This window comes from Equus caballus, chromosome 3, assembly GCF_041296265.1.
Source record: "Equus caballus isolate H_3958 breed thoroughbred chromosome 3, TB-T2T, whole genome shotgun sequence".
Lineage (NCBI taxonomy): Eukaryota > Metazoa > Chordata > Mammalia > Perissodactyla > Equidae > Equus > Equus caballus.
Window position 1 is genome coordinate 17,940,966 of NC_091686.1, and position 13,258 is coordinate 17,954,223.

Below are 13,258 nucleotides of genomic sequence, written 5' to 3' on the forward strand. Positions count from 1 at the left end.
TCCCAAATTCGATGTCAAGAAACTTCTAGGAAAGAAACACAAACATCACAGGAGCTGTAATTGGACGGAGGGAACAACATTCTAGCCTAGCACGGCCACAAAGAGGTTCTAAGATGGGGTGGGGGGGGCGGGGCTGGGCCTTGAAGGGTGGGAATCATTGAGCTTTATGGGGATGAGAAGGAAGCAGAGGGAACAGCAGGTGCAAATAATATTGAAAACAAGAGCTAACACTTACCTAGCACTTACTCTGTGCTTTGTACTGGGCTAAGTGTTTTACACATAATAAACTTGTTGACATCTCACAACTTTATGAGATGGTGCTGTTAATATACCAGATGAAGAACACAAGGCTTAGAGGTGTTAAATAACTTGTCTCCGGTAGTCCAGTAATTGACAGGGTTGGGAGTCAAACTCAGATTTGTCTAACTCCAAAGCCCGCAGCACTATGTATATCAAGAGCTGGGGCGATGGCTTGTGTCAGGGAAAAGAGTATGTGTGAAAGAGCAACGGAATCCCTGAATGCCACACTAAAGGTCTGGATAATGATCCACAAGGGGGGCATGTGCTCAGCAACGCTGTAGGAAGAATGGCCTAACATGTTTATGGAGGAGGATGGAAGGTCTGTCGGGAAGATGGAAACCCTGTGCCCCCAGAAGCTCTACAGGAGGAGGGGGTGGGGGGTAGACAGCAGCAGGCGTGAAGAAAGCCTAGAATAAAAACAAATTTACCAAATGCCAGTTGGTAATCAAGAGTTCACCTTCAGATTTAAGCAAATTAAGATCTTCCACCAGTCCCAGTCAGTCCACAAAACACATTAAGTGCCAACTGTGTGTGAAGTCCTGCCCCAGGCAGCCTCCCTGTTTTTCCTCCTTTTCCCACAATGAGGACAATCAGGTTGCTGGCAGGCTCCTACAACTCAGCATCCTCAAGTGCTCTCCTCTCCTTCCCCACCTCCACTCTCATAAGGGAGGTGAACAACTTTCTTTCCACGCTTATGTCAAAATCATAAAGTCCACAAGCGTATTTTAACTTCAGTAAGTTTTAAAATTTAAAGGCATTTATTTTCACTTTACTAGTCTAGTTTGCAAGGTAAACAATAACTGATTTTTACATTGAGCTCATTTTTAACCTCAGTAAGTTTCTGATGAGGAAAATTTTCTCCACGGGGTGAATCATCTGGCCATCTTCCCCCTCCAGCTACCAACGATGAGGCTAGCTCAAGGGTATCACTTGGGGGTCAGGGAAGCAAACTCATTCTAGCCACTGTGCCCTTCGATACCACCTGGGAGAGGGGGAGGAGGCAAAGACTGGAATCAGGGACATCTCTAATTCAGTAAATCTGATGCAGTTGTGTCTCAGAAAGTCAATCCCACTTTGAAGTTGTGTGTGCTGAGAAGAAAGGGGAACTCAGCTTCTCACCATTCTTGCGCTAAGAAGCTCTGTCCCAACAGGCATCCTTCTCGCTGAGGGGGTGGAACTTACTGGCCAAATACGTGTGTATGAACTTCCAGACTTTTAGGGCTACCCCTTACTCTCCCAAACACTGCCTCTGCTCAGCCACGGGTCAGGCGATGGGAGGAAACTCTCACTAAGCTGGCTCAGCAATTTCCCAGGAAGGCTCACTCCGCCGCCCAGCGCGAAGACACAATGATCCCAAAGGCCCTGATGTACGTGTTAGGGGGAAGTGGACACTTTTCCGCTTAGCTTCCCTCTTCCCCTAAGCGCTGCCATAGGACAGCTCTCTAGCTGCGTTAGGGTAAAGAGACTTATACGGGCACATCTCACACCGACTAACCACTCCCGAGGAACTCTCCCTTCCAAACTACACGGCGGGCATAACGGGGGAAAAGGCGGCCCCAGCAGAGGCGAACCACCGCGGTTCTTACAGCCTTATTTGCGTCTGGGCCCCGCTCCGAGCTGCAGCTGGAGGTAGATCCCCTTCCAGCGCGCCCTCCATCAGCCCCTGATTCCCAGCGAGGCCTTGAGCTCAGGCCCGGCTCCTCGAATTCTTAGGTCCTTCGAGAACCCCCGCCTCCGGCTTCCACGCCCAGACCTCGGAACCCTTAGGCCCGGGCCAGCCTTCGAGCCGGCCTTTCAAGGCCTGGCGGCCCGGTCCCGCGGCTCACCCTCGAGCGTCTCGCACTGCACCAGGTTGAGGTAGTCCGCCTGGCTGAGCACCCCGGCCTTCAGGCCGCGCACCAGTCCCTCCAGGTAGCCATTGTCCACGTTGAAGTAAAGCTCCGGGAAGAACGACATGGCTACGGCGGGACCAGAGAACCCCGACCGGCCGGCACGCAGTACGGCTCCCAGATCAGCTGACGCGGCGCCCGCAGCGGGTTGTCAAGCACGTCAGGTGACGCTCAAGCGCCTCACGTGACCACAACGGGGCGGGGCTCTGAGCAGCTCCGGGTTTCCGGGTGGTTCCTTGCGGAAGCGCAGGTGCGGCCTGAGGGCAGCCGTCTGGCGCCTGCGCGCTGAGGGGAGGAGCGCCCCCGGCGTCCTAGCTTGAGCGGCTTGGAGTGTCGTAGGCCAGCCGCGTGGTGGCGCCCGTGGCAGCTGGGGCTCCATTGGGCCCTCTCTCTAGTTTTCCCGGTCCTGGTGCACCTGGCACTGTGGGGACCGAGGGAGTAAAGATGGGAGTGGGCCGTGCTGCTCCTGCTTGGAAATATTCCAGACTGTTGAGTCAGCCTTCTCCCGAGGGGAACTGAGAACCAGTGAGGGGCGGGCTTTTACGGGGCGCGGCGGGGGGGGGTGGGGGGGGCTGTCACACGTCGAGTTAGCTGCAAGCAGGTCCTGGAGCCTAATGCTTGATCGCCAGCCAGGAGTTACAGCCCCTGTGCCGCGCTGCGCCCTCCACTTGCCCGCGTTAATTGGACAAGATTCTCGACGGCTGGAGTGCCGCGCGTTCCTCTGCTTCCCCCAATGGCGCCTGGCGCCCTAAGAGCATGCATGTAAGTAACTCAGATGATGGGGTAGCCCAGGCCCTGGGATAGGGGTGTTTGTGTGTTTTCTTGGGTTGGTGGCACCCCTACCCCTGCTGTGACCTCCCCCCAACCCCGCCCTCCGACGGCCACGTTCAAAATAACGCCACAGCCTTGAGGTTGGTCCCATCCTTTATTCGCGCCCCCTGTCCCTGTCCCAGCCCCGACCCCGACGTCGGCCAGCTAGGTGCGGCTGCAAGGGTTCATGGCAGTACCCAGCTTGCGGCAGTAGCAGAAGGCGTTGAAGAAACGGCAGTAGCACGTGGCGCATGGGTCACAGCACGGTACCTGGTGTCCCAGACAGGACTCATGCAGACGTACACAGCGACGCGGGGAGCGCTGCTCGCGGCCTTCCAAGTCTAGTACCTACAGGAGTGGGGGAGCAGGAACGTAGGCATGGGCCTCGGAAGGCAGGACCTCACCTGCCTGAGTGCAGGCAGGATGGTAGTAGAGCATGAGGAGAGATGGTCTGCAGTGTTGCAGTAGGTGAGGGGGTCATGAAGTGGAGAGAGAGGATGATGCCTAATGCCCCCTCCCAAGGCCTGTGGCCTGGCTCCTTTCCCTGAGCAGTTACCTCTGCCAAGGCCTTGGCCTCCTGCTTCAGAGCCTCTTCTGCCTGTTCAGCAGTTGTCTTCTTCAGTAGGGGCCGGATGCCCAGGCCTGGGACAGATGATGTGAGGGCAGAACCCCCCCCATGCACAAAACACCCACCTCGCGGGCCTGGGATTGGGAAGGGGGAAGGAGGACTCGTACCAGGCAGTATAGTTTGTGGCCAGAGGGTGTCTGAACCCCACCCAGCCCCACCCATGCCCACACTGACCTGGCAGCTCTGGGATCAGGGCCTGGTCAGTCCTGATGCCCTCCAGGGGGACCAAGCCCATCTGGGCACCCTGCATGGCAGGCAGTGTCAGCAGCAGGGCACAGCTCAGCAGCACTGCGGTCAGCATGGCCTGGCTCAGCAGTAAGACCCACCATTTAGTCCCTCCTCATCCTTGGAGCAGCCTTTAGGTGCCCTACCCCAGTGAGAGGCCCCCCCAGAGAGTAAGAGTCTCTGCCCAACCTGAGGACTTACCTCTGCTTGCTGGATCCTTGCCTCGAGAGTTCTTGGCCACCCCATGCCCTTGGCTTATATGGCAGGGTCTAATAAAGGGCACACACGTGACTGCTCCCTGCAGCCAGAGCATGAGGGGCCCCAGAGGGTGGGGTACAGTTTAGGCCTCTCTCCATGTAACTTGGGCTTTTGGGTGCTGTACAAGAGGGTGCCCATCTCCAATTTTGGGTGAGGTCTCCAGGAGCCAATCAAAATTTGGGAACAAGATGGGGTCCCCAGAGTCCCCAAATTTCTTCAGGGTGGGGAGTTTCTGGGAGGTGGGCAAGCTGGAGCTATTAGCAATAACAAGGCTGGCGGCCCTGAGAGCTTAATTTAATTTGTGGCCCCGGAGATGCTCACTCAGACCCCACGTGGCATGTTGTTTGCTTTGCTTCCAGGAACTTGGGTCAGGGGCATTGAAGGGGGTGATGGGCCAATAGCCAGAGTGGGGTGGGGGTGGCATGCAGACCTAGACCCTGGGATTTTGGGGGAGAAAAGGGAAGGGGAGAAGCCCACCTAGCCAAAACTAGGCCCTCCTGCCTCCATCCTCAGCCCTGCCTCCCCTCCCCCTCCTCCATCCAGGCTTCTCCAAGACCCTCACCCCTCCTCCTGCCCCTAAACCCCTCTCTGCCTGGGGTTCCTGGAAGCCAAGGAGGCAGAACAGACTGTTCTCTGGGTGGGCGAGCAGCTTCAAAGTAAAAAGCTTTCAGGCCGCCTGCCTCATTAGTGCTAATGGCTGCTCCCTTCCGCCCTGTGTTGTTAGGCCTCTGCCCACGCCTAGTCTCATCAGCACGAGGCCAGGGTAAGGACTACCCTTCTGTGGAGATGGTAGGACACACAGGATCCCACCTGTCCCTGCCTTCCCTCACCCCTCAGGAGGGCTATTTATCACACACTTGCCCACTGGGGAAAGAGATGTAGGCTGAATCAGCTTCAAGGCCTCAATGTACAAACTGGGCTGTCCCAAGGTGGTGGGAAGAAGATGAAGAGGCTGATGGGTTTGTGGCCCAAGTTCACAGAGGCTATTCTGACTATGAGGAGGCCTGAAGAAGTCCTCCCAGCAGCAAATGGAAACCATGGGTTGTCACCTGGCAGCCTTTGGCCTGGTGTCAGCACCAACAATTGTGTGGGGAGGAGGTGCTCTGCACAAGGTGGGCCTGTGGCAGCTTCTTCCACAGATAGGCACTCATGTCTGTTCTTGGATCAGGCTGGCCTTGGGCTCACTAGTAGTTGGCTCAGTAACAATCCTAAGAGCTCGTAGGGTTACATCCTACTGCCCGGGGAAGAGGGGATGGGAGGAGTCAGGGGAGTCAGGGAAAGCCTCTTTGAAGAGGTGGTCCCTGAATAATCCAGCAAGGAGCCAGTCCTCATTTCTCCCCCAAGAATGGTACTGGCTGTTTTGGTGACTCTGTCACAAAGCAGACCTAGTATCAAGGCCTTTCTGGCAGTTGACATTGACCTTTCTCTCCCAGAGGCTATAGCTGGGCCCAATGGTCTACCGCACGGCTTTCTCTTCTCAGAGTGGTGCAGGGTGATGGTGTCAGGCACTGAGGTGTTCCCCCATCATGGCTGGGCCACTTGGGGCTCAGGAAGGGCAATATATCAAATGTTCCCCAAATCATCGTGCCCTGGCCCCATCCTTGGAGATTCTGGCTGAAGAGATGGTGGTGTGGAGCAGGAACTGCATGTAGATTTTGGGAAAGTGCCCTAGGTGAGTTAAAGTGGGGGCTCTGGGCACCTGAGTGGGCCTGGTCAGCACCCATGCTAAGGACAGCTCTTCATATTCTGTTGATGGGGGCTTCCTCCCACCCAGGCACTCAGTGTCTTTGCTCACCTTTAGAGCAGTGGCTGTCTTCACCTGGGTGTTTGCACAAAGGTGTATGAGCCGCATGAACAGTGATAAACAAAGGCTGAGGCACTCACAGTCCCTGGTCAGGTGCAGTGGGGGAGACAGTCAAGAAAACCAACCATCAAAACACAGTTGGATGGGGCTGACTTGGTCACGTAATGGTTAAGTTCATGAGTTCCGCTTCTGTGGTGTGCGGTTCGCAGGTTCAGATCCCGGGCGCAGACCTACACACCTCTCACCAAGCCATGCTGTGGTGGTCCCACATACAAAGTAGAGCAAGATTGGCACAGATGTTAGCTCTGGGCCAATATTCCTCACCAAAAAAACCAAAAAACCACACACGCACAACAGGATGATCAGAGAAATATAAGCATTGGGTATTTGATGGCATTAAGGAATGCTTGTTAACTTTTTTAGTTGTGGTAATGGTATTGTGGCTATGCTTTTTTTAAAAAACAAAGAGCACTCATCTTTTAGAGAAACATAATGAAATATTTACTGATAAAATGATATGAAGTCTGGTATTTGCTTCAAAATAATCCGAGATAGGGGGAATAGCAGGAGGTGATATAGATGAAACAAAATTGTTCATGAGTTGGTAATTGTTGAAACTAGGTGATGAGTACATGAGCTTCATTATGCTATTCCAGCTACTTCTGTATATGTTCTAAATTTTACATAATAAAAATTAAAAACAAAATAAAATTTTTAAAATGCAGTGGGATAAGTATTTTGATAGAAGAATGCCCCGGGAGCATGTAGGACCAGGATGGGCACCTACCCCAGCTGAGGGAGGGGACAGGAAGTTGGCTAGGGAAGGCTTCCCGGGGGAGGAAACATTTACTCAGTCATGAAGCTTGAATCGGAGTTAGGCAGATGCCAGGCAGGGGACAGTGTAAGTTCCCTGGACCCATAAGTGTCACACGGTTTCCCAAGCTGCCTAGTTATACAGCTTAACCCTGGCACAGGCTCTGCTCCAACCCTAGTTCCTGCCTGAAGGACCCCAGCCTGGTAAACAGTCAGTAGACTCTTTTCGCTCACCTGGGATCCAGGAGTCAGCTGTCCCTAGAGTTGATTCAGTCAGTGAGTCGGTCAGCAAATATCTGTAGCCACCTTCACGTTGTACAACTGTGAGTGTGCACTGGCTCAGACCATAGCCACAGGAGCCCAGCAGCACTCATGCCACCCATAAACCCAAGTGGAGTCCAGAGGAAGAAATCAACATTTGTTTATGCCCTTTCCCACCCCTTCCTCCTTCTGCCCTCCAGTGCCGTGTCCCTCAGCCCCCCTCCCACCACTACTGAATTGGCCTGGAACATGGCCTGTGGGTTTCCTGTTACACCTCCCTCTCTATATACCTATATCTAAAGAGAACTTTCCATTGGTTTATCAAATTTTATAAGTTTTTGCAAATAACCAATCTTTGGCTTGATTTATCAAATTTTGTTACAATTAAGTTCCTGTCATCCTATCATTTTCCATTTTCCTTGGGTTTGTCGATCCTTATGTTTCTCCTTCCTCCAGATGAACACAGTTGCCTACATCTAGTAGACTATAAAGCCCCCTCAGGAGCCTGTGTAATCTGCTGAGGAGTACAGATGTTGTATGGATGATTTTACTGGTCAGAAGCTGGCATGATGTTCCCAGGACAATGCTTGTTGGCAACAGTGGAAATGCGTGTCCTCACCCCCAAGGGTGCTGTTCCTGATTTTTCCAGCAGGGGGCAGCAGAGCCACAAGCACTAACTGGCTCTTCCAGTCCAGCTTCATTCTGAAACCCAAATCCCCACCTAGGGCAGTGTCCCTGCCCCTATGGCTCATGGGTAGGACTTCCAAAAGGCAGAAAGTGCCCTGGTTGCCTGGAGAGGTGTGGTCCCTCTCAGTCATCTGAGGAGGGGAGCAGGATGGATCGGGGTTATTTCAGGCTGGTGTCTTGAGCCCTCAGCTGTAGGGGTCTCATTGTGATCAGGAGCTTCTAGATGGGAGAGTCATATTTGTTGCATGAATGCCAGTGCTTGCCATTCTCCCATTCATTCAGGAACTATTTATTGAGTGCATGCTACATGACCAGCACTATGCCAAGGCATCTAGACTATAAGGCTAGGTCAGAGGCCATGGTGACATGAAACTCCTGATTCTGGGGTCAGCCAAGCTTCGTGGGCTTGCCTATTGCCAATGAGAGGGTAGCATAGAGTCAAGCCAGGGTGTGGGGTGAAGTGCAGGGCCAGCTGGTGGATGGAACACCTCTTCCCCAGACTGTAAGGGGGCTCAGGCCCAGAGACACCCCTTCCACTCAGGCCTTGCTGTAGCTCTCTCTTCCCCTCCCTCCACAGACCTCCCCTTCAATGCTGGAAGTGTGCCCTTTATTGAGGTCCCCAGAACAGCTGAGCTGTGGCTGAAGAGCTCAGATGAAGCTTCACTAAAGGCCCAGGGATGACAAAGACAAAAAGGCCCAGCCAATCTGACTCATGAGATGTGCTTGCAGTCTGGACACATGGGCCCCTCCAAGGTGGCAAAGGCCATCCTACACTCCTCTCCCAGCCGCTTCTGAAGACATCCACAACCCAGAATATCCAAATCCCCAGACACCTGGAGAGGTAACCAGTCTTTCCTCCCACCTGCCAGATCCCACTTTTCTGTGTGAAATCTTCTGTTTCTGGGGGTGTTGCAGCACCCCAACTTCTGCCTTAGGGTGAGCCCTCACCTTCAACATGTTCAAAACAGGGCATCAGCCCCCATACTCACAGGAATCCCACACACAAAGTGGTGAGGAGTTTGTCCCATTCTAGGTGATGAGAGGACCCCTGAATATAACAGGCTTTCTGGGGAAGTACAATTTGTGTCCCCAGCAACCCTCCACAGAGGCTTGGCACTGTTGGGCTAGGGAGGGAGCACCCGGGTGTCCTCTGCACTGTCCCTAATCCATCTCCATAGAAGGAGAAACCCTATTCCCTGAGGATGTTCAGCGGCTCAGCTAGAACCCCAGGAACACAGATGTTTCCCAGCAGGAATCACTGGACTACCTGGAAATGAGTCTTTTTTTTTTTAAAGATTGGCGCTGAGCTAACATCTGTTGCCAATCTTTTTTTTTTTCTTCTTCTCCCTAAAGCCCCCCAGTACATAGTTGTATATTCTAGTTGTAGGTCCTTCTAGTTCAGCATGGCTTGATGAGCGGTGCTAGGTCCACACCCAGGATCCGAACCCACAAAACCCTGGGCTGCCAAAGTGGAGCACGTGAACTTAACCACTCGGCCACGGGGCCGGCCCCTGGAAATGAGTCTTAACCTAGAAATTGCTCTTTCTGGTAGAGACCCGGGAGCTCTCCAACCTGTTCACCCCTGCTACTCAAGTTCTGTGTGGGTAAAAACAGAGGCTGCAGGAACTCTGGACATAAGCAGGAAAATGCTGCCTGGGGTGCTTGGCACGGGAGTGAGATGGTGCCTAACTCGACAGGTTCAAGTGAGCCCAGGGTTAGCTCAAGAAAGCGGAGAGAGCTACAGTGGCTCCCGCTGGACTCACTCCTTTCTGCTTTTACTCCTTCCCACCCTCTGTGCCTCCAGCAGCAAAGAAGGCCTTATGGGGTGGAGGTATGGGAACTGGGAAGAGGTTGAGTCCTGTGGGGGAGTGGTCTTCTGGGAGAATTGGGTAGAAAGGATAACCTTTCTACTTAAACCAGTCCCTCTGGGGCACAGCTGTCACCCAGGCACCAAGCCCCAGCCCAGAATGGGAGGAGGAGTTCACAGTGTGCTCGTTCCCCAGAGGCCCCACTGGCCACTTCCCAATTTTGCCCCTGTAGGCCCTGCATAAACTGTCTCCATGAAGACCCCTGGGATTTGCAGATTTTGCATTGTGGTGCTACTTCTTTTTTTTTGTTTGTAGGTTATTTCACCAGGGGAAAAGGCAATAATTTCCTAAAATCCATACAAATGTGAAGAAAAGCAGAATAGTACTGGTTGTTGTTTTTTAAAAGTGCAAAGTAAAAATAGTAAGGGGAAAAAAAACCCAGACAGTACCAGTGAGATGACATCTGTTGTAATTAACAGAAAGCTTGATGCAAACTGTCTTAAATTATAAAAATAATTTATTGGCTATATAACTGAAAAATCCAGAGGTAGGGCTGGTTTCAGATGAGGTTTGATACAATGCCTCTTGATTTTATAAGGACTTGGTATGGCAGACACAGCTGGTTGCCTTCCTCATACCCATTCCTCCTTCCTCCAAAAGGAAGCCCACTTTTGTTTGGGGCAGGGCCTAGTTAAACAGACTAACTTCCTCAGATTCCCTAAGAGTTTGTGGTATCCCTGGGATACATTGTGACCCATGAGACTTATGCTAATGGCTTCTGGGAAAGTTGCTTCCCTGGCAGAGGTACCTCCTTTTCTTCTTTTCCCTTCAACTTCCTGCCTGGAATGTGAATATAATGCTTAGAGCTGTAGTAGCCAACTTATGACCATGAGGCAGCAGCCTTGAGGATGGACTAACTTGCTAAAGATGGCAGACAAGAAATGTAGACAGTGCCTTCAAGGTGTTGTAAAGCAGGAGCACCAACCACAGTCTGCCAACCTCCTGACAGCTTATTGCATGAGACAAACATGAAACACGGGGCTGGCCCTGTGGCCAAGTGGTTAAGTTTGTGCGCTTCACTTCTGCGGCTTGGGGTTCACCAGTTCGGATCCTGGGCGCGGACCTACACACTGCTCATCAGGCCATGGTGTGTGCTGTGGCGGCATCCCACGTAAAAGAACTAGAATGACTTATAAATAGGATATACAACTATGTACTGGGGCTTTGGGGTGGAAAAAAAAAAGGAAGACTGGGAACAGATGTTAGCTCAGGGCCAAACTTCCTCAAAAAAAAAAAAAAAAACCCCAAAGAACATGAAACAAATATTTTTTTAAGCTACTGTTAGATTTTCTCTTTCTTGCAGCTAAACGCATTTCCAGCTGATATCTTTAGTTTCCTTACATCTCATGTCCACACTTTTTGTGGTAAATGTTTCATTCTGAAGCTTGTTTCCTTTGTAAACCCAAACTGTCTTCCTGTAGCCTCTGAGGCCTCCTGCTTCTTTGTTCCCATCCTACAGGAGAGAGTCACCTTTGTCCTAGAATTCTCTGGTTTTCATTTTGGAAATCCTGCTAGCATCTACTGCTGAAGGCTGTGGCTGGAGAACTCATGGTAAGTTTCTCTGATCTGGGCAGGGCCTAATGGTCCTCCCTTGACCTTAGCTGAGCCCTTACAGGCCCTGAGCATCCCCAAGGTCAGCCTGTGACTTTCACAAAAGTCCTGACCTCCAGACGCCTTGCCCCTGCCGTGGCCTTGGGGGTAGCATGGGTAACATGGGCCAGCACCCTCTGCCAACGTCAGGGCCAAAAATCTGCCTTGGGAGCCAGGTTTGGGTTTTGGCTTGGGCAGGTGTTGAATTTGGGAAAATTTCCAGCCCAGAAAAAATGATTTTGAGTGTGGGGTCTTATTCTTCCTCAGCAGACCCTTGAAAGTCATGGGTTCAAGGTGTTTTGTTGCTAGGATAGCAGTAGGGCTGTATTTGAGGAGCTGAAAGAGGGTTTAAACTGCAGAGACATCTGGGTATTGTCACAGTCTTGTCTCAGGTCACATAGCTTGTAAGTGGTGGAGCCAAGAGTCAAACCGAGGAGTCTGTCACTCCACCAACTCCCCCAACCACAATGCTAAGACCCAATGACACTTGTGACCATATATTTTTTTTAACACAGACCCCTTTGATCACATTAGAAGAACACAGGAATGTTCTTCAGTTCCACAAAGAAATATGCTTTCTCCTATTTTCCCTAAAGCACATGGCCCTTTGACCTCTGTTTTATTGTCACACTTTTTTTGGAGACACAGGTACAGAAAATTAGTTCTCCATTTCACCATTGGCAGTGGTGCAGGAGCAAGACTAAAAGCCATACTTGGACTCAGTACTGGGGAGATGTGGAATGCATGCGTGGTCTGAAAGGGGAGGCCATCACACCAAGCAGAGATGTAGGCCCACTGTTGGCAGAGCTTCAGATTTTTCAAGAAAAACCGGAAAACTGAGTTGTCGGGGTTTTTTTAAGATCTTATTTTTCCTTTTTCTCCCCAAAGTCCCCCGGTATATAGTTGTATATTTTTAGTTGTGGGTCCTTCTAGCTGTGGCATGTGGGACGCTGCCTCAGCATGGCTTGACAAGCAGTGCCATGTCCACGCCCAGGATCCAAACAGGTGAAACCCTAGGCTGCTGAAGTGGAATGCACAAACTTAACCACTTGGCCACAGGGCCAGCCCTGAAAACTGAATTTTTATATGCTGTTTCAATGTTGGCTCAAAAAAGCATTATGCAGGTTGTCAGGTTCCCACTTCCAACATAATGGGATAGAATTTCTGTCCTCGCCTAAAGTAATGTGAGAACAGGCAGGAAGATGTCCTTTTTCCTGCAATACTGGTAGGTTTCCTGGAGGGGGTGGTACTTAAAGGAGGTTCCTAAAGGTGGAGGGAGCTTCCTGAAAAGAGGAGGGTAGGGAGTGACCTCCAGTACAGCTTTTGCACAGTAGTTCATGACAGGAATGCTCATGGGCCCTGCGGTTTCCTAGCCCCCGCTGGCCCACACCTGCAGCTTCCTGGTTCCAGGATTGAGGGACTCGGCCCACTTCTATCCTCCAGTTTTCTTCTTCCTAGGAACAAAGCAATAGCTGAAGAAGTCCCAGAAGTCCTCCCAGCCAACCTGGGCTAGAGCCTACTCCCTGAAGTTGCCAAAGGGAACCCTCAGCTCTTGGGGCCTTCCCCTTGACCCTGGAAGGTGGGGCAGCAAAGAGAAGGGAGGAGAGCTGGAGGATTCCCCATTGGGTGAGAGTCATCCTCCCCAGGCTACCCCTACTTTTCAGAAAGGGTAAGCCATCTGGGGCAGCTACCTAGACACCACCCTTGGGTGGGTAGAGCATGGGAGGCTGTACCTTACTTCTGTCTTCTGAACTACATTATCATTCCATTTCAACATCATAAATAGCACAGCAACCTCATATTATGGGCCTCCCAATGTGATGCAGTTATCACCAATGTAGGATTCTTGACAAAAATGTTTAACATAAATCTAATCTTGGGGCTGGCCCCGTGGCCGAGTGGTTAAGTTTGTGCGCTCTGCTTTGGCAGCCCAGGGTTTCGCCAGTTGGGATCCTGGGCGCGGACATAGCACCGCTCATCAGGCCATGCTGAGGTGGCATCCCATGTGCCACAACTAGAAGGACCCACAACTAAAATATGCAACTATGTACCAGGAGGCTTTGGAGAGAAGAAGGAAAAATTTTATAAAAAAATTAAAATGAAAAAGTTGGTATTACTGTATTAA

General features: G+C 51.6%; 3 protein-coding genes across 33 annotated transcripts in view; 1 reads left to right on the plus strand and 2 right to left on the minus strand.

Moving 5' to 3' along the window:
* ATP6V0D1 (ATPase H+ transporting V0 subunit d1) overlaps positions 1–2,493 on the minus strand; it is a 36,390-nt gene extending 33,897 nt beyond the window's left edge. For both annotated transcript variants that reach the window (XM_070261970.1, XM_001497669.5), the window contains exon 1: positions 2,127–2,493. In XM_070261970.1, coding sequence (XP_070118071.1) covers positions 2,127–2,256 — 130 coding nt within the window. In that variant the 5' untranslated portion in view covers positions 2,257–2,493. The remainder of the gene's footprint in view (positions 1–2,126) is intronic.
* RIPOR1 (RHO family interacting cell polarization regulator 1) overlaps positions 2,374–13,258 on the plus strand; it is a 53,619-nt gene continuing 42,734 nt past the window's right edge. For 7 of the 30 annotated variants that reach the window (XM_070261956.1, XM_070261957.1, XM_070261960.1 and 4 more), the window contains exons 1-3: positions 2,408–2,951; positions 8,253–8,516; positions 11,003–11,094. The gene's annotated coding sequence lies outside the window, so the exon portion shown is untranslated. Of the gene's footprint in view, positions 2,952–8,252; positions 8,517–11,002; positions 11,095–12,591; positions 12,803–13,258 lie in introns of all 30 variants that reach the window. The other 23 variants (XM_070261955.1, XM_070261933.1, XM_070261943.1 and 20 more) reach the window with 11 other exon arrangements.
* On the minus strand, positions 3,096–4,199 carry AGRP (agouti related neuropeptide). The gene is made up of 4 exons (XM_070261971.1): positions 4,054–4,199; positions 3,802–3,931; positions 3,556–3,641; positions 3,096–3,347 (listed from the first exon to the last, which is right to left on the minus strand). The coding sequence occupies exons 1-4, from the start codon at positions 4,096–4,098 to the stop codon at positions 3,165–3,167; spliced, it is 444 nt and encodes a 147-aa protein (XP_070118072.1). The 5' UTR covers positions 4,099–4,199; the 3' UTR covers positions 3,096–3,164.